Raw genomic sequence first — 21782 nt, 5'->3', positions numbered from 1 at the left:
CCCAGTATGATCCCATTCGGGCTGCAAGGTAATTAGTCACGTACGAGATGATTAGCTGCTGGCTTGTCCTTGTGCTGCTGATGGATCATCATGTTTGGCAGTTGAGAACATCCATTTTTTCCTCCCTCTACCCCTCGCCTGTAACAGCCAATATTTTATTCTCAAAAATAACAGCATGAAGATGGCGGAGCCAGACGTGCGTTCAGGCCTTATCGCTGCTCTTTCTGAGGCACTGCTGGATAAGAACGTCTCAGCTGCCAGATGAGACGTTAACGCTGCATGCAGATTCAAGACAACTTCTCTAGGCTTCTGCGATAATGGCAGAACAAATGTTTAGAGACAGACTGGCTCTAGATAACCTCAAATGTGTGGTAAGCAAAGGCTGTTATGGGTGCTTAATAGTCTAATGGCTGGATTCCAGTGCAGAGATTTAAGTCTAGTCATGGAATGAAAACTACAAAGATGAATCCACTTTACAAATGAATAGACTAAGCAAATTAGTCCATGACTAGGATTATGCTATTCAAACTGACCTGGAATGTTGAAAAAGGGTCTATATCACGGAGAACTTCAATTTTGTTGAAATAAAAGACAAGACAGCCAATCAGAATATAGATCAACTACATAAGTCAGTCTTTGGCACAGTAATTCTAATTTTCTAATTTTAATTTACATGCATTTCTGCTACAGCTTTTCACATTTTAAGAAATCATTTTAAAAATCATTTTTTCTTCCTCGTGGAAAAGGAGAATGTGAGCATGAAAATAAACCAAAGAAGTATCACATCTGGCAACACATGCAAAAAAATGCAGTTACTGTATCCCAATGTTATGAAAGAAGCATATCGCTGCTGTCGGATCAAAACCTCATATCTCCAAAATAGTAACTTTACATGAGAAAGAAAAAACATACTTTAATTTTAATGTCATTTTGGACCGTTTCTTCAAATTATGTCAAAAACTGAAAAGACAAAAATGGAGATAAGAGGTTTTGTTCTGACAACAGCAATATGTAGCCCTCACACCTCTCGTGATACGCAATAAGAAACTGGCTATGACAATGTGATTATCATTAATGTGATTATCATATAAAGTATTGTGAAAAGTCAGAGACCAACCCTCATTTCACTTCCAGTCAAAACGGTTATGAAGTACAAGTTATTTTTCAGATGTTTCTAAGGAGATCAGATATAACACTTGCATAAGGAAGAGGAGAGTCAAGAGTTTCCAAAATGAGTTATAAACATGATTAAAAAATGCAGAAAAAAAATAGGACTACTACCAACCGTGCAAGACCTGGTAAAAAAAACTGTCCCCACTCAGATCTGAGTACTTGGATAATGAAAAGCAGAAAATGCAACCAACTTCTAAGACCGAACTTTGGAGGTGTGGAAAAATATCCCTGCAGATTTCTTCGAAAAGCTGTTATAAGCTGTAATAAAGGCAAAGAGAGGACACACAAAATACAGAAAAATCTGATATTATAATTAGTTAAATATGTTTTCTGTTTTGTCCATGACACTGACAAATGAATAACTATGTACATAACGGACATTTTAATTAGTTTAATAAACGAAGGGTGGTCTCTGAATTTTGCTCAGCAGGGTCACATTCGGTACTGAACTGAATGTATCAAAAAAATTTAGATCAAATAGAGAAAGTCTGTAGACAACAATGAAGAGTGTTTAGTCACTACTTTTCTTTTGCATTTTATCCATTTCGACTTTTCGACAGAAAAAAAGAAATATTGTGATACGTATTGTTCACTAAGAAAATGTCAAGTATTGACACTATAATTTTGCCATATTGCTTACTCTTACTATGACTAACCATGGGAGAAAACTTAATTAAAAACTCTGAAAATGCACTTGCATTAATCTTTTTAAATAAATAAAAAAATAATAATGATATTCAATCATTCATTCGTCATCATCTTTAACCGCTTAATCCAGCTAGGGTCGCGGTAGCAGTTGGGAGAGCAGAGAATCCCAGACAACCCTGTCTACCGCAATATCCTCCAGCTCATTCCGGGGGACCCTGAGCCGCTCCCAGGCCAACTTGAAGATATAACCCATCCAGGATGAGCTCAGGGTCTCGTTGCAGTAGGCCATGCCTGGTAAACCCCCTCCGAGAGGCAGCCAGGGGGCATCCTGTTCAAATGCCCAAACCCCCTCATCTAGCTCCTCTCAATAAAATGATAATAATAAAAATAAAATAAAATAAAATAAAACCCTTCAAAAAAGATACAGTTCACATACTGCAGGACACAGTATTGTTAAATATGACGCTTGAACACATGCTAACTTCTCAGCTAACTTCTGCTCTGAGAAACACGCTTCCAACTGCCTGACAACTCAACCTAAACAGGTTGGAGCTTAATTAGCCAATTAATTCCCAACCCCACCTCCTCCTGCGGCTTCTCAGCGCATAAAAGAGAGTTAAATTAGCATTATAATTCCAGCCTTTGTTCTTATTGTTAGCGGCACAGCTGAATTACTTTAATTACGAAACACAGAGTAGAGGTGTTCTCCTCCTTCTCTTTGCCCAGAGGATGGGCCCTGCCTGTTCGAACCACTTGCACATAGTCAGTCAGCTGTAGCTTTTATCTGGGGAAGATTAAGATAGCTCCTTTAGAAGCAATTACGGGGGCCCATGCGTTAAGTGTTGAGGGAGCGACTGAACAAAATACTTTTTTTCCCCCTTTTTAAGCAACAAGCCTTCTTTAAGTCATTCCACTCAACTGAATCTTGAACAACTTGTTTAGAAAATGAATTACAAGAGTTTTAACACGTGCGGCATGCCGGGGGCTGCTGGGGGTTGTGCACACCTGGGGGCATGAAGGTGGAGGATTAAAGAAGGCCTGCGGCGAGAGAGCCGTCAATAATAATACTGCAGGGTGAACAGCTCCCACTGAGTTCGTCAAAGCACAGACAGCATAGATCCACACAGTTATTAGATGAGATCTATCAAAACCTCCCAACGAGAAGGAAAATTACATATCCAAACCGCACAACAAACTGAGAGGACATAGAGAGAGGAAGGCACAACAATCCAGCCACGTCCTTCTAAAATTGAAAGGGTCCATATCATGGAGAAATGAATGTGTCACTGTTTTGAAATGAAAGAGTTAATAATCACTGTTAGTCTTAAAATGTACCATCTTGCCAGAGTCCATACATTCCATAGTTCCAAAAACGGCACGTTTTGAAGTATTTATTTGAAGTATTTTTTGTGATGTTACAAAAAACAACAGATTTACTAAGACCAAAAGAGAGAAAAAAAAAAAAAAAAAAAAAAAACAATTTTAAGGGGCTAAAAGGTCCGATAACCAATAATACCAGCTGATATCATTTTTAGTTTAATATAACTCATATGATTTAGACCAGCAGTTAAGGCCCCCTTTGTACACAGTAAGTGCCATTGTAGCCCCCCTTCACTCTCCTCCTCACCCTCCCGCCTCCAAACATTAATTTCACTTATTGAATGAGGCCTGTGTTTTACCAGAACCTTGTCCATTTTGTTAGCTTTCTCCACAGCTATCGCTGACTACTGACCTTACATGTCAGTATAGATTTCAATAAGTGGCCGCTGGGTGGCTGCAAATTTTAATAACAAGGATTAATAACACCTACCATTTTTTTAAAAAGCACTTTTTTTGATATTTAATACATTTTGTCAGATTAAACTATTTAAGTAAGTTTTATTTCAGTAATGAATGACTGATTGAAATGATTGTCAGGTGTCAATGTTGAATTGAGAAAAATGTTCTCAATGGTCAAATCACAGGATCAGGAACTACAATCAGCAGAATTCAGTCGTAAATAATATATAGGGTAGACCTGGAGGTGAGGCTACTCAGAAAGTTTAGGTTTCTAATAAAAATCCAATAAAATAAAAAAACACAATAAAATACAATATTATTGCACTACAGGCTCCAACATGGACATATATCAACCTATTCTGTCTATAGCTGCTTAGCTCCACCCATTTTCACTGGAGTTATAAGGAGTGTTTCGGCAAAGCCTGCTTTTGGAACGAGGTACAACACAGATCAGCCAATCAGAACAGAAGTCATATGTCTCAGTGTTGAATGAACAGTAGCAAAACACTGGGTGGGGGACTATAGGAATATTTCAGATTAGAAACAATTTGTTTTCAGCTTTAATAGTTCAACAATCTAGACTGCTTTATCATTTATTTCAAGCCTCTTTCTTCAAAATATAAGGGGAAAAAAAAATCATACATCTGACTATAGTCCAACTATATCGGTCGACCTATACTAAGATTCCACAAATTTTTCGGTTTCAGTGAAAATCACAATCATTTTTCAAAATGTCTACATAATTAACACTTTTAGGATGCAAATGGTCATCCAGAGGGGTTTGATGTGAAATGGCGCATTGTGGAGAAACTTGCTGACAACTTTTTAAGATGGTTACAGCAACCAGGGGTCAAGATGTCTAATAGAGCCATAACACAAATAGACATTTTATTTACTATCCAAAACCACCAGTGAACCTAAACATTTCAAATAGAAACACACACATATTAAAAAAAACCAAAAAACATTTAAGTCTCAGCATCAGGCAGCATATTATTATCTGTTTTATGTAATAGTTTACTGTGATGCAGCTTTTAGAGCCATTAAACTCTTCAGACATCTGGTTCCTATCACCACCACTGTGAAAAATTCTTATCCAGTGAGTTTCTCTAGAACAGAGCTTTTCAGACAACTTTGTCTACTTCTTAAACATCTAATTATTCAGATATTATGAAAAAACAGTGAAATTCCTCTTTAAAATAGGTTTCATGACAGGATTTTCCTATTCAGCTGCCTTTTCTAAAATAATGGTCCAAAATATAACATAATCAGTTGCAATCTCTGCCTTTATTTATATTTAAATGTATTCATACTCTTATTATTATTTACGATTTCTGACTGGACGGTCTTAAAAAGACTTAAAAAGGAGACATGTTCTATACAAACTGTCCACAGCTGAGTTTTACATCATACACTCATAACTACTTGCCTTACCCATATTTCACTGGACAACCTCTTTAATCTCATCGCTCCGTTTCAAGTACAACGAAGCTGCTATGTTCACAGGGCACAATCAATTGTGCTTAACATTAACAAGGATACGTCACAGCTGGCAGATATACCTTCCTGAGCTCAATCCAATATATGTAATGTTACCAGCAATTGCTCTTCAAATCCTCCACAGTATTTCTAGCCAAGGCCATCTATGAAGTGGCCACCGAGAACGGCCTCATTAAGTTAATGAGGTAACGAGATGTCAGTGCAAAAGGGTAAAGTGAGTCACCACAGCTATTTATACCTACATACATACACACATACATACATATACGCACACACACGCACACGCACACGCACACGCACACACACACGCACACACACATATGTTTTACATGTAAATAATAATCAATGGAACTTTTTTCAGTCATATTGGGCTGTTTCTTTTGGTCCATTCATCAACAAACATTTTCAATTTATGTCAAAAAGTGAAAAACCACAAAAATGGAGATATGAGGCTTTGTTCTGACAGCAGCCACATATGTCTCTCTCTCACTCACACACACACACACACACACACACCTTTTTTTTTTCTCTTGAAATAAGGACAATTAAGGTGTCTCTGACAGAAAGGGTTCAGTAATTGCATCTGAAAATGTGAAGAATATTACCGTCTGAATCAATTCCCTCTTGGCTTTTGAGTGATAGGCTCGGAGCTGTTCTTAATGACATGGAGAATGGAACAAGGCACTTTTCTCCACCCACAAAAGCTTTTCTTCAATAGAAATCGGACCAAAAAGGTGTAAATGCAAGAATTTTTTGACACGAGCACCTCAAGCACCTGCAAATACGCCCTTTTGTAAGAGCACCTGTTTTGCATAACTCTTGTCGAAGTAGGGCACTTGAAGTAGTAGAAAAGGCACTTTACATGCTTTAATAAAACTTTAGCTTTGATTTCCTGGCAGGACCATTGCTTTAAATGTGCTGGAATTTGTCCTTTCGTTTCCAGGAATGGGCAAGAGCATTTCAAATAAAAGCCAAAACTCTTCTAGCAAACCAAACAGCCACAGACACATGGCAAGGCAGAATTTAATAGGGCTTGTAACTGCTCCGTTCCAGAGCCAAGCTGGACTTGATCCACATATCACTGCAAAACCGAGGCTTGAATAACTGATTCTTTAACTACAAGCACTGATCTCTGTATTTTGCTGAAAACTCCTCCTCACTTTCCATTATGAGCAGTTAGCTCAGGCTAAATCATCACTGAATGCCTGGCGCCTGCTGAGAAAATGAGCATTCATGGGTGTCAGTTTGTTTAACATATACTTGCTTCCTGTATAACGCAGTTTCAATGCGTCAGCCTATTGAGATACTTGACAAATGTATCCTTGAGCTAAACAATAATACAGTAGCAGTCAAAAGTTAGACACTTAGCTACAGTACGTTTTAATAAACGAGTGGTCTATATGATGATATTATTCGGTGGGCTGCAACAAATGTAACAATATTTCAAATTTAAAATCAATTAGCAGATTTGAATGACAACACTTTTATAAAAGCATGCACTTCCCCAAGGACCCAAACTTATATTAAGTGTCTCTAATAAATGCAAGATGCAATGAATGTAACAATACATGCAAGAGCAATGTAACTACTAATGATGTTCACTGTGAAAAACGGAATACAGAAGTACACCTTACTGTCACTGTTACAGTAACGTGTGTACCCCCCAAAAGAAAAAAAAAGGTAGCCAGTAATTTTCCTGGAGTTTCAATTCAAGTTATTGTAACAAGATTACATTACACACACTTGTGTAATTACTTGAGTACAAAATCGACACTGATACATGTGTATGTACATAAGCTATTCCACTGTAATCCATGTTTAACAGTGAATACATCACCTGTAGTTACACTGTTTTTACATATGTTTTACAATATAAAGTGTGACAAACAAACATCTAATTAGTCACTGTTAGCTTGTAGTTGTCAGCTTATAAGCTATATAATCCGAGGTTTTGAGGAGGTGATGGTTTTGGTTGTAACTGCAGTCCAAATAAGTCTCCGACTGCTTCTCACTGCTAGCTAGCTGCTCTCTGTTGAATTCATTTCTTAAAGTAAATGAGTGCCTGCTGGTTAGATAGCAGCAGTAAAACTTAGACCGACTGCCCCCGACAGGGGAGTGACCTTGATCACTCCCCTGTTCACTGACTGGGGTTGACCAAAAAAGTTCTAACAGCTCCAGCAACTATGGATGCCAGATTGGGCAGGATCCCCTTGACTGGGTTGCAACTACAGTCTGCAGGAAAGCAGATCTCAGAGCATTATTAAATAATATTATCTTCAGGGCAAGAGAATTTTAATATTGAGCTTTTAACAACAAATAAACATTTTTTCTACAAATTCTTTTCAGAGAAGTTGATCATGTGAGGTTGCTAATGATACAGAAGTGAGGCCTTGAGGGCCATGGAGCAGTGAAAGAAACCAGACAAAGAGCAACTCTCGCAGTGCAAAGATCACATCTCCACACCCGCAGGTTTCCTCCACCGCAACCAGAGATCAAAAAGACGGCCTGCTGCCCGAGGCAGTGCTCTGATCCGCTCTCGCAGGCACACGCAGACACAGACAAATTTGCCGTTTTCCCCCTAAATCTCTTGAAACCCAGCGGCAATACCAGCCCGACTACCTGCACCCTCTTTCCTCTCAGCTACAGCTCAGCTGAGAGCTTCAGCCTCTAGGAAGAAAGAGCAACATGATTGGAGAATAAAAACTGCATTAGAAAGATGCTGCTGAGATTCAGAAAATCAAACAGGTTCTTCCATACATCAAAAGAAGGGGAAGACATGGCAGCAGTTCACATACTGGTGTGCAAATCCAGATAAACATTTTTATCAGCTTAGATTATCGAGTGGCTTTTTAGTTACGTGTTTTATAGTTTGCAATTGTGCTGTTGTTATTTTGATAATTATTACTACTACTACTTCTACCACTATTATTATTATTATTATTATTATTATTATTGTTGCAATAGAATTGTTTGACCGATATTTAGGTCTCAAGTAATGTAAACTGCACTTTAATTTCTCACTCCCATAACTTACATATTAGTTTCAAAATGGGTACATTAAAAACTCTCTGTAATCACATAGTAATTCATAAAATTACTGGACAGTCTATAGAAGTTGCTGAATATTAAACATTATTGATTATAGTTTTTAATGAATAATTCATGGTGATCATGGAATAATTAATAGTAGTTACTGAATAATTCACAATAATCACTGAATTATTCATAACAATTCCTGAATAATTTGTAGCAGATTATGAATAACTCATATGTTACTGAATAATTTAGTGTTTTATGAATACTTTATGGTGATTACTAAATAAAAGTAGTCACTGAATAAATTATAGTAGTCACAGAATAATTCATATTAAATCACTGAATAATTTAAAACTGGATAATTTGTAATAGTTACTTAATTCATAGTAGCGAATGAATACTTCACATCCACATTGAAAATTCATACTAGTTAGTGAATAATTTATAACAGTTCCTGAATAATTAATTATTCATAAGGGTAACTGAATAATTGATAGTATTTACTGAATAATTGATAGTATTTACTGAATAATTAATAATTCATATTAAATATTTCATAATTCATCATTATGTAAAAATGTCATCCTAACAGTATCTTAATAAATCATAACAATTACTGAATAATTCATAATAGTAACTGAATAAAGCCTGTTACACACCAGGCAGCATGAGAATGAACAACATGAAAATGCTAAATATTTGTACACAATTTTTTCACATCAAAATAATACACACCAGATTTGTTAATTAATTATTTTTTGTGCCATAACAAAAGTGAACAAATTGGCAAACTGACATCCTTTACCCCTCGCTAACGGCAACATTGGGTGGGATACTTTGTTTTTAGGAAAAGTAAAAGGATTAAGGAGAGCCCCCCCCTCATTCTGCAGCTGGAATGTTATGAAAACTTTAACATAAAGCTCAGATGTCTGTAACTTACTAACACCTTCTGCGAGGAAGCAGATGACAAACTAACCCTTCTAAAATTTGTAAATGTTCTAGTTGCTGGGACACAGCTGTGCTGCCAACTTGGTTGTCGCCGTGCTCACAGCAGTGATCAGTCAGTGAGTCCCTGTCGTGGGTGAAAGTTTAGGGAGCAAATAAAACGATGTGGCATTTTCACTGTTTGAAAAGTCACGTTTGGTACGCAAGATATCAGTTATAGGCATGCTTGATTTAATTGTCACTTGAACGGCCAGTACGTAGGCCTTACTTTATTGTAGTTACTGAATAACTCAATACACTGAATGATTTATAACAGTTATTAAATGCACCTAAAATTAAGGACTGCACAATATCGTCATCGTGTTACTGGCGTTTTGGATGTTGGTAATACGGATATCCCAAAAGGCTGCAATACGCAAAGTAGCCTTCTAACCAATCATACTGTTTTTTTGTTTTTTTTTACTGTCTTCTGTGACCAATCACCACAAAACAAATGAGTTTCTGTGATCTTCTCTGATCAATGTATTCAAGTTATCCAACAAAAGTAAATTATTTTGGTGAAAAGTAATGCAGGCCAATCTGCATCACTATTCACTCAGTAATGCGTTTTTAATATGTTGCAAGGCAGATCACAATATGTAGTATGATACGTACGTTTCTTTAAGCATAATCGCAGCACTCACATTTGTACACATTGTGTGCAGGTCCACACTGCACTTTATTAGAGGTTTTGGATGTGACTGGACTTTGCTTCATCACATGAATAAAAGCAAGTCCAAAGGTAAACTGAGTAAATATACACTTGCAACATACTTGAGTGTGTCACATTTTGAAGTCAAACTGCCCAACAGAACGGCCAAAGATTGCAAAATTCCATGCCCAAACTGTTCGGTTATTTAGTGATCAATCATTAATAATTAATTGACTTACAGAATTGTGCTCCTTAAGGTAGTCCGCTGCGTTCTCCTCTGCGTTGCCTCCGATCTCTCCAATCAGAATGATGCCCTCTGTTTTAGGGTCCTGCAGGAACACCTCCAGGCAGTCAATGAAGTTGGTGCCATTGAACGGATCTCCGCCGATGCCTGAAAGCAAAGGGAACTGACTTCAAAAGAACAAAAGAGAGTGTGTGCAGCATGCCAAGTGACAGTACAGGTCCCAGTGGAGGAGCAAGACTCGAATACCGATGCAGAGTGACTGGCCCAGTCCCACTTGTGTAGTTTGGTGCACAGCTTCATATGTTAGGGTTCCCGATCTTGAGACGATGCCTAGATTAAAGAAAAAAAACAAAAGACAGAAAAACATGAAGAATCAGATTACAACTGACATAATAACATTAATGTCAATTACAAATCAACTGGGGGTATTGTGAGGCACAACTCTTATATGTTTTCATTTACTATTTTTTTGCTTTCACTTCTCCTGACAAAGTTCTTCTTTTGTAACATCACATTCTCAGGCTAGTAGGTTTCAATATCTCTCTTACACGACCCAAGTCTGTCAGGACGTCAAGTTTTAGGCTGAGTTTGGGCTGACTTTTTATGCACATCATTGGACTTATTTCATATTTTCTCCCTCCTTAGTAAAGTTGTAGTCTTTAGCAGCATTTGGAACAGTTCTGGAGTTTGAGAAGTGGGTGAACGTGTCTCTGAATAAGAAGGACCTGCAAGTCCAGAGTGCATCAGTCACAGTCACACCATGGATGATGAGAGGGACGTGTTCAGTTGGTGGAAATATCACAACAGCTCTTTCTCCTTGCTTGTTATCCATCTCTGTTAGTGCATGCGAGCAGGTTCGAGTCGGGTTTCAAATTAGGGAGTACCAGTCGGGCTTGGTTGGGATGAGCGTCAAAGTCATGGATACAGGTTTGATTTGAGCAGTTTCATAACTGTGTAGTTAGGTTTGGGTCCATTTTACATCTTATTTTAACAGTGATGGTGTTTAGTTTTCTTGTTTACCAGTTCAGCCTGTATTACTGTAATTTTGTATTACTCATATCAGAGCTTTCTGTTCAGCACTATATAAAACCATTTATAAACACTGGTGTTCTGCAGTATTTATGTTGATACTGATGAAATATATAAAATAAATATTTTCAACAAATACCAATGAATACATATAGCCTTATTACAGACTATCACTACTGACCAATCAATATATCAGTCTGGCCCTCACATGTTAATAGTACTACAGTGATATGCAAAGTTTGATACTCAAATCACATTTTGCTAATTTTCTAAGAGAAAATATGTTAACGCATCTTTTACAGAGAACACACTTCTGCTCATTTTAATGCACAATAACTATTTATTTGCCAAATTTAACATAATGGTGGGGGGATGGCAATTAAAATTTGCAGAAAAATGGCACACTTAAGTATGTTGCCACAGAACGTGTTTATTTTACCTTTAAACATGTAATTTGACTGGGGATGATACATTTTTTGCATACGACTGTATAAACCAAGTCTGATGTACTATATGAAAACAAGTAATTTATAAATATTGGTGTTTTATCAGCAGTGGTTTATCACCAATATTTATAAATGCACATTAATATCAGAAAAAAATATTTTGTTATATTGAATAATTTAAATGAATAAATAAATGAATATTATTATATAAAACAAATTTAGTATTTTAAAAACTAGTGTTTTATTGGCAGTCTACAATAAATCCACATAGCCAATTAATACTGGCTGGCTTTACAGACCAACCAATATATCAAACAGGCCCTTATATACATACATTAATAAAACTATGTAAAACCAAGTCAAAATTACTTTACCTGATATTTTATTAGCAGTGTTTTTAAAAAGCATTAAATAAGCCTTTATATCAGCTGACTACCAGCCAACCAAAACATCAGGCCCTAATATAGCAATATTAATATTGTATAATATTATTCTATTAGTATTAATACTGCAAGCAGAGTGTATCGAATGGAACTGCAAACATAAATCAAAACAAAAGAGACCCCTGGAGACCTTATTGGACAGTGATTCAATACTGCTGTCCTCACAGCAGACACTGAGAGCCGTTCTCACATTCTGAGCCGCTCCTGTCTAAAACAGTCTTTACAGATATAAAGCCGCTCGGTCTCAAAGAATGCCCTGCTGTGCTGTTTAAAATGGAGAGGTGGCTTTGGTGGACGTCGTGGCTGCACACTGATGTGGAGTTATCTGCTCTGCTCTGTCTGGGCAACAGGAATATGCGAGGACATCAGAACACTCTGCACAGCCTCGCTCTGAGTTCAAGGTCCAGTGACTTATCAACCCCACCAGTGGGACAGACTCCAACAAGAGACAGGAAAAGAGCTCTGATGTCTCAAAAGCAGATGTCACCCACTCTCCCTCTCTATCTTTAACACTGCAGACACCAAAGCTCATAGCAGACACCCTCAGACAATCTTATTATAGGAATATATGATGTCTCACCTTGGGTCATGTAACCCAAACACCTACAGCTAGGACTAAAGGAACACTTTGCATAAGATGACAGAGCAAGGTCATGATATAATCCTTACCAATTCTCCCTTTCTTGTGAATGTGTCCAGGCATGATCCCGATTTTGCACTCGCCAGGCTGGAAACGAAATGACAGAAGATTAATCACAGTGCACAGTAAAAGTGTCAAACTAGAAGAAAAAAAAATGTAATTACTGATCAACAGTTAAAGGAATAGTTCAATGAAATGATAAATTAATGCAACTATTCTTTTATCTCAAATGTAGCTGATCAACCTAAACCTTTGGTGTCTGAAGTTTGTTTCTTCAGTTCTGCTTTGGAGATACAAGGATAAAGGTCACCACACACCATATGTAGTATTAAAAAATGTCAAAATGTCCAAAATGTTTTTTTTATTATATTTATTATTTTTCATTATTGCTATTATTTCATTTAATACTAGCATACTGTGGATTTAAATTTTTACAGACATCCGTCCAGCAGGTACAGCAGCAGATCTTACATTAATGACGCCAGGACAGTTGGGGCCGATGAGGCGGGTGACATTCTGGCGGAGCAGCCTGTGTTTGACACGCACCATGTCCTGCTGGGGAATTCCTTCTGTGATACACACCACTAACGGAATCTCTGCGTCGATGGCCTCTATGATGGCCGCCGCTGCAAATGGAGGTGGCACATAGATCACGCTGGCATCTGCTCCTGTGCCCTCCTTAGCCTGAAACCCAGCAATGAAGAGTGAACTTAAACATGAAAAAAACTTCAGACATTAGAAGACAATTCATGTGAACCATGTTATCGTGGCTGAAAATGACAGGTTAGGCTGAGGTTATTGATGATGAATGAGTTTCCTGGCAAAGGTTTGGACTCACCACCACTTCTTTTAAATGTTTTCTAAATGTTTCCAATTCATGACTCGCTTTCACTGTCATGTTTCAATTAAGAAAAATATAAAATTCAAAATAAAGACTATCATCCCTCTGTTGTCATGCACACGGAGCTGAGACCACCTGGACTGCCACTGCTTAACAAAGGATGGAGCTAGAGCTCAACTCAACAGTCAGCCTCATCTGCTGCCTGTGTGCTAAGACACTTAGCACAAATAAAGCTCCTAATTGCTTCATGTGGCCAATAGCTACGCTAGGCTATAATGACAGCCAGAACAAGTTAGTTCATGTGCCCTTATTTAAACAGATAACGGTTATGCTGAAATGTCTTCTACATAAACTTTGAGTGTTTAAGAGTGGCAACACATTTATACAGACCTGACAGTCAATACAGATATTTGCACATTATCCAGTACAATAAGACTAAAAATGCTCTCAGGTTTGCCATACAAGCTGCAGCGTCCCAGTTTAAAACTGGCTTCAGAAGTGCTGGAGGAGAATAGTATGTATTTAGGTTAAAGCTTGAGTGCATCTCAAGCTGCGGGAACTCTGAGCAAAGTTTTTTCATAAAACAGCTATGTGCTAAATCTTTTGAGTCTATTTTTTAGCTCTCAGCTTCATGCTCATCAAAGCGTCTCCCCTGGTATGAAGAGCAGGTTTTTTAAAGGTGGTTTAAACACCTGAAATGTTTCAGTGCTGATGAGTGCTGACATGAAAACAAGGGGATAAAGCAGGTGATGCTTGACATTGATCCCAAGACAGCAGTATCACTAACTTTAAGGCAAATATTTACAGGTGTAATAGTGTTTTGCTGTTTTACCGCTAAGTCTGTAATAAGTTATTGCAAAAAAAAAAAAACAAACAAACATGTATGTCCCAAAACTTTTGACAGGTGGTGTACACTCAGCCCGAAATGTAGAAACCAGTGTGTTGTAGCTCTTTCATTTTCATTACCTCCTTCACTGTGTTGAAGACTGGCAAGCCCAGGTGGGTTTTCCCCCCTTTGCCGGGTGAAACTCCTCCAACTAACTTAGACCCATAATCCAGAGCCTGCTGACTGTGGAAGGTGCCCTGTGGAAGAAAGAGAGCGAGAGAGCCAGAGAGAGCGAGAGATATAAGTGTGTGCCAACAGAAGGAGAGGAACATCTGAAATGCACACAAAAGGTCAGCAGAGTGACCCTGACAGATCGTTTTACACAGCAAGACCACCATCCACCAGCTTTCAATCACGCCGATATAGCCATGTTCAAGAGGCCTTAAGACCCAGAGCTTGGAAATCTCTGAACTCTGAGCTTTCGGAAACGATTCGATGCATCATGAAATCTCAAGTTTCCATCGTGATGCTGTTTGATTAGATTAACTTGGTATGAGTCAGTTTTACTTTGAGAAACACTTTGAATTCTTTGAGCCTCAAAGACGATCCTTGAGGGCTGGCAATCTAATGGGAAAAATGGAGGCAAATGCCCCCTTAAGAACAATGTAATAATGCTCATTTACTGTAAAGCCATTTCAGTGCATGAATTTTGGGGAAACAAACTGGAACAGCAGTCAGTTGAAATTCTACTATCAGGACAATATGCTGTTACTAGGGCCCATCGTTTGATGAGGAGAGAAAATAAGGGGAGCATTGTACCCTGGGGGCTTCTTTCCTCAAGTTACCAAACTACTTAAATTAAGAATTAATACATTTTCTCAAAGACTACCTGATTAAACCAGCCTGATTACCTATTAAATCTTCTCCAGAGAAAATACTATTGCTAAACATAATAATCACTAACACGCCATCTACTATGTGAAACCACATCAGACACATCTAAAACCAAATCTGAACAGATTTAACTTCAATTCTCACACATGTGGGTGGACTGGAATAGGGCTTTGAGCGGATTATGAAGTACGGAGATATAAGCAGGTGTGATCTTTAACTTAGCTTCTCCGCTGTGTCCGTGTTAATCATTACAGAAGGTGTGGAAACGTTATGGATAAGCCTATAGTGGGTTGTCTACATTGCCTGAATTGATATCTATTGCTTTTAAAGTTACAGCTGCAATTACACGTCTTCACAAGGGCAAAAAAAAAAAAAGACCTAGACATTTTCCACTCATCCACTTCCTACCTTCGCAACAGTGCCAACTTTTCTATCATCACTTTTTCCTTCCTCCCTCATTTAGCGCGAGACGAGCTGCTAACTCGGCCGTTTTTTCCCGCACGCTGCCCCCCGTTAATGATGCCGCCGTGAATTTGAAGTATGGTTTGCTTATCAAGGCGCCGAGCAAAGTCAATGACATTCCAGTCGTTTCTCATCTTCCTTCTAATTATTATGAGTGCTCATTAGAACTTCATCTAATAACCCTTTATTATGTTAAGGAGTCGTTTGGACGAGCGAGCAAAGGGTTGGAGAGAAAGAAAGAGGACATTCATCAGAAAGGGTTGAGAGACGGGAGCTGATTTGGACACTGTGGCCAGAACTCAATTACCGTGCGCCTTCATTTTTTGTCAGAAACAATAGGACTGCAATGGAGATAAGCTGACATCCAAACACAAGCACTGCACATAATAAGATCATCTCTAAGGCTGTCCCTGTAGACCATATTAGTAATTTAGTAATCGACTATTTTGGAATAGTGTGGTAATATTAAACAAGCTATGCACTGCAAGTCACATGGAAAAGGGAGACAAATGACAAAGAACACACAAAAAAAAACACATTTTAAGACACATGTATCATTACACATTACATCTAACATGTACCATATTATTTCTTTTTTTTTTTTTTCTAAATAAGGTTTGGGATCAAGTTAGAATGGACAAACTGCACTAGCAAGTGGCACATTTCAAATAAGGCTATGATAACTTATGAGTATAATTATTTCTTTTTGATTTGCAGCAAACAATTATAGTGTAAAATGAACTGGGACTCTACTGGCTCCATGTGTCTGCAGTCTATGTGGTAAATATAAACTCGCTGTTGTTGGTTTTTCTTGCTTTCTCTCTAAAATCAGTCTAAACTAGGCCAGCACAATATACTGTTTGCTAATTGATATTGTGATACTGGTCCTTGCAATACAGACATTCCAAAAGGCAGTAATCTGCAAATAGGTACTATAATCAATCAAGGTAATAACCAATCACTAAATCTTTTATCGTGTGCTGTTGGGAACCTTACCAATGACAGACACTCCAGATGAGTGCTTCTGGGGGTGCCTGGATAAATCAATAAATCATATCAATGTCTTCTAAATAATTTTGGGGAAAAAATGCTGGCCAATCATTAACTATGTCACATCAGGGATTCCCGAATGTGCAAATTATATCACAATGATAATACGTAGTAATATAATCACAATAAGGAATTCTGTTTACATTAAGCACACCTAGTCAAAATCTGTCTTTTTATTACACAGGTAATGTTTAGTGTTGCAGAAGCCTTGACAATACCCATGATGCACTCAGAAAGGTTTATTATTTCTCATTTCTCACTTGTTTATTGACTTATTTCATGCAAATCACAGCAATACATTAGTACTTCCACACATGGGCATAACTTTTAAACATGTTGGGTGATTCTACAATATCCTACATTAAGACCACATTTATTGTATTTAACACAAATGAGCCCTCCGTGCTGCAGGCAGGTATTATGTCTAAAAAAGCCCGCTATACAATATAGTGTACAACGCTTCGCAATCTTCTGCAAATTGCAGCTCACACAAACCCAAAAAACTTTTGTGGCCCAGAAGATTTAACCAATCAGCCTGTTTTTTTTTTTTCAGACCTAACCTTGTTTGGCAGCTACTGAGTGCTGGATGTCAGGCTAAAGGAGAAGGCTCTGACTGCAGAGCCACAGATTTACACCCACCGTTTCACTCCAGCGGTTTCAGGCCAGTGGACGCATGCGCAGGAGGACAGCGTGATTGCACCATGTGAGTGTTCCCATTCGTATTTCAACCAGTGGCCGATCTCCCCATTTATAATGTCTCTGATGTACACAGCGAGTGCTTGTGCTGGTTGTATGTGTCGCCATGCATATTACCACACAGGAAGTGAAACTGTTGCCAACATACGAATCAACCACTGGTAACTGGTTAAACTATAAACCAAAACACATTACGAAACCATTAGAACCCAAGAGAAACACTTTATGGTTTCTAAGAGCTAGCAGGGAGACGTTCAAAAACTAACGTTTGTTTTAGCCTAAAGCTTAATATTATGCACAGTTTAAACCTGCTTAAAGTAAAGTTTTATTCCTGCACATGTGATGTAAGTCTACACATAAAGCCCCCGTATTAAGGGTAAGTTAAGAGATACATGTCTACATAGACCATTAGTTTACCCAGGCCACATCAGCTGTAGTTCGTGTAATATTTACCCTGTAAATCACTAAACGCGTTTAAACCAAAGTTTGTTTCAGCCTAAATCTTAAAATATAATCCTAATCCAATACAAATGTATCATTATTTATTGTAAACTCAAATAATACGACTGAAATGTTGATTAGCCTAAACTCGCTCAGTAAAACCAAAACAAGTTCTGGCGCATGCACTGAATGCCACTGTCTTGAACCTGCTGGAGTGAAACTGCTGGCAAGAAACTGCTGCTCTGCGGCTCTGCGGCTCTGCAGCCAGATATTATTAGGCTAAAAAGAGAAAAGCTGCAAACTGAGTTCTGGCTCAATTCGACAGGTTCAGATACATATTTGCTTAGTCTCCAACTGACGGTGTAAAATGGTTTTAAAGCTCCTTTTGAAAAGGGTTTTCTCAGGCTGACATACAGCACCACTTTGCTTCACTTCAGAAGAGCCTCAGAATCTTTCCTTCTGAAAGACCTTTAACAGTTTATTCATGATGGATGAGTTCTAAACGACTAAAAGGTGAAATGTTTTACATTGACTTGCACTGAAAAAGTGCATCTTGCTACAACAATCAATGGCCCATATTGATCAAACTCCTCACAGTAGGAATGCTGATCTGGGGTTTGTTTACACTAAACACACTTAGATCAGTGTGCTTACTTGGAAATGCCTGATAAATATGGGCCAGTGGGGTCAATATAAATTTAACATATTTTATTTTTGCAAATAACCATCTTCATCATTTTTTAAATTATGGTTGGTTAAACACAATTGTTGGCTACAGTTGGCTACACAATTGTTTACAACTTATTTTTGTAGTTAAACAAACATAGTCAACTGTTCCCCATAGCAGGACCACCAAGGCCACTGTTTTAGAACACCCTGAGACCACAGTGTCAAGTTTCACACATCAAAGAACACAGCTTCAGAAAACCGTGTCCCAGCTCTTGTATACCAGGAGAAGCAGTGCGTTTCAGGTGAAATGGCTTCAAAATAGAAGGAATCAGGCTAAACTAAGCAGCCACAAACACTCAGACAGTAAAGTTTAAGATTAAATTACAAGATTAATTAACATTTTGTGGCCAAACTACAACCACGTATTTTACTGCGCTTCATTATGTTCTACTATCCTACAGAGATTAAGCTTCAACAGACAAGCTTCAAGTTACAGCAAAAGGAAAAAAATATTTCCTGATCAAATCTGTGACAACCTTCGACTCCCTAAAACACAGTTAACTGAACAGGTGGTCTCTACTACACATGCCTACCAAACATAACGTACAACTGAAAAACAGCCTGACAAACACTGCTTTATATCAGCAGAAGCAGGTAGACGATGTGGACAATGATGTGTGGAACACCAACCTGTTTTCCTGTGAAGCCTTGGCAAATAACCTTAGTGTCCTTGCCGATGTAGAGATTCTTCCTTGATCCGGTGTAACAGTGTCGGACCCCAGCCTGCTGCACTGGAAACACATGGGATGGGGGGGTAGAATTAGAACCCGAGATTAAAGCTCATATCAGACCTCAGAGACACACCGCAGGATAAAGGCTACTCTGTATCTTAAAGATAATTTTTCCATCAGCTCAGTAAAGCAGGGGTCATTCTGCTGCTCTAAGTAAAGCCCTTGTCTTTCTAATACAATTTAACCCTGCATGGCATTAACAAAGACAGGTGGGCTAAAAGTTCCTTTGTGGACTAAGCAACTTTGGGCCTTGAGTATTTAGTCAATGCAAAAGCATGAAGGCAGAGCAAAACAAGCAAGAGAGAACATGACTGGAGGTTCAGCTGTTGCCTGGGCTTCTGAAATGACAATTCTTCATATGTGGGTTGAACAAGGCTTTTGTAAAAGTGGTCTCTTTTTGAATAACACCGAACTGAAGTTAGAATGTGAGTGAGAAACTAAAAGGCCAAGCAATGCATGGAGTAACAGCACCAACATGTGTTCATAGTGTGAATACCACATATCAGAACTCTCACAAATCACATTTAATATATATAACACAGATTTTCAGCTAAAATTAGTTCATTTTTACATGCTCTTCTGTTTTAATGTTTTATCTCTGAGGGCCACTTTTGACATATGTGGGGCTTACTGACCAAAAACAAATAAACCATGACCATTTTCTAAACTTGGAATTTAACAGGCTGCATTTGTTACTCTGTCTTTAAGACTTATCTAGAGTGAGATTTTCTGATTTAAAGACCAGGAAAACCTCTTTCCTAATGATATATCTTGAAGGTGGAAGGAATTTCTGAACAACTACACCTCCTTCGAGGCAGAGACTTGAGGATGGGCTATAAGAAATGTTGTTTTTTTTTTTACTGCTGGCTGGCTAATGCAAAAGGCTAACACACTACTGCTATGAAGCTTAATATCATGTCAGTATTTATTAGCTTCTACATCAGTGGCTACACTAGCAGTCAGGATTCCTTATAGTAGTGGGGGTTCCTACTGGATGTACGAGGTATTTGTGTAATGCATGCTGGGTATTGTAGTGGGAAAACAATGTCTGAGAACAAAAAAGGATAGGAAATTGTGAATTCTGTCAAACTGATGAGGCTGAAGGATCCAAAATTACACTACAGAGTACCACACAACATGGCAAATAACAGATTAAATGCTAGTATTAGGCCAGAAAGCACCATTCGAGTAAAAGTTCAGTAAAAACTACAGTTAGGCCAACAAAGTTAACCGTAATCCCCCTCACAGACAAAAGCAAAGGGAAGTTAGTCAATATGGCTGAGTTCAGTTTAGTGGACATTCCAGCATTGACAAAAGCATAGTCCAAAGTTGCACAACACTGGAGTAGTTATCAGGAACAAAGAGTGTCATGTAATAATTAATATACACACACACATATACATGTCATATATTCAAGGTTAAATTGTAAACAAAGACATTCAGAGTGGTTTGGTGTGAAATGCTCTGTTCTAGAGACACTGATCCGAGTCAGAACTGTTCACAGGAACCAGACGTCGAAGTTAAACACCCCTAAAAGCTCCCTTTCAGAAAGTTGAGCTGGTTGCCTGTTGCTTGAGACATTGTTTTATAAGAGTTTTGCAACAAACTTTTGGTCTACATATTTTTTTTAAGTGCATGCTGGGAGGAAAGGTACATGCAGGTGGTGCATGGTTCATACATGCACGGTTCCTTTCACCACCACTCTAAATCTGAGCCAGCAAGTTTCTCTACAATGAACCATTTGACATCAAACCACTGACTCTGTTTACTTCACAAACACTGAATTATCCTGGGATTTTGTAAAAGTCTACTGAATTCCCCTTTAGGTTGTTAGACTCTATTCTTCTCTTTTAGGCTCATGTTGGTGTAAAATAAAATGCTAAAGCTCCAAAGTGAGAGGTGTGAGCCACAGCAAAGCAATTCAAGAGCTAAACCAAAAACACCGAAGGACATTAATCACACAAGCAATCAGAAAAAAGGAACCGAGTGAATATACTCGAGTACATGTTTTAGCATCTGAAAATACTCCAGACTTTAAAGAAAAATGTGCTGAAGAACATGGAGCCGAGTAAATATAACTAACTACAAACTACCCACCTCAACTAACTGCCCTTATAACAAGCATGCAAAACTTTTTTTCACTTTGTATGGCCATAATTATGAAGAAAATAGAGTGAAATCCTCAGTAGAGCAAAGGCTCAAGTCTCCCTGACAGCTGAGCTCAGAGTTCAGTAGTTCACGGTGGCCTCCCTGCTTCAGCCAGACTGGCTTTAGTGCTGCAATACAGGCTAACAGCTGTCCGTCTGAGCTAAACTCAGCTTCTGCTGCATGGCTTCGCCCTAACAGCATTGCGGAGGTCTTCTAAATAAGTGCAAGAAAACGTGTACTTAATAAAAAATGAACTTACAGAGCAGCCTGGCGAACAATCTGCTGCTCGCCATCTTCGGTCATTCACCAATGACACGGGCAGAAACGTCACTGACTGTAGCGCTCAAATATCTGCCTGTTATTGATGTACGTTAATGTGCTAAAGTACAT

General features: G+C 38.3%; 1 protein-coding gene across 1 annotated transcript in view; it reads right to left on the bottom strand.

The window, feature by feature from the left end:
* The window catches only part of suclg1 (succinate-CoA ligase GDP/ADP-forming subunit alph), a 29896-nt gene extending 8114 nt beyond the window's left edge, over positions 1 to 21782 (bottom strand). The window contains exons 1-7 of the mRNA XM_036583111.1: positions 21652 to 21782; positions 19144 to 19244; positions 14382 to 14498; positions 13046 to 13258; positions 12604 to 12661; positions 10263 to 10346; positions 10012 to 10163 (exon numbers count right to left, since the gene is read on the bottom strand). Of these exons, the coding sequence (XP_036439004.1) occupies positions 10012 to 10163; positions 10263 to 10346; positions 12604 to 12661; positions 13046 to 13258; positions 14382 to 14498; positions 19144 to 19244; positions 21652 to 21685 (759 nt within the window). The 5' untranslated portion in view covers positions 21686 to 21782. The remainder of the gene's footprint in view (positions 1 to 10011; positions 10164 to 10262; positions 10347 to 12603; positions 12662 to 13045; positions 13259 to 14381; positions 14499 to 19143; positions 19245 to 21651) is intronic.

Source organism: Colossoma macropomum, unplaced genomic scaffold, assembly GCF_904425465.1.
Source record: "Colossoma macropomum unplaced genomic scaffold, Colossoma_macropomum, whole genome shotgun sequence".
NCBI classification, from domain to species: Eukaryota; Metazoa; Chordata; class Actinopteri; order Characiformes; family Serrasalmidae; genus Colossoma; species Colossoma macropomum.
Note: the sequence above shows the minus strand (reverse complement) of the source record. Positions and strands in the feature narration are given on the sequence as shown.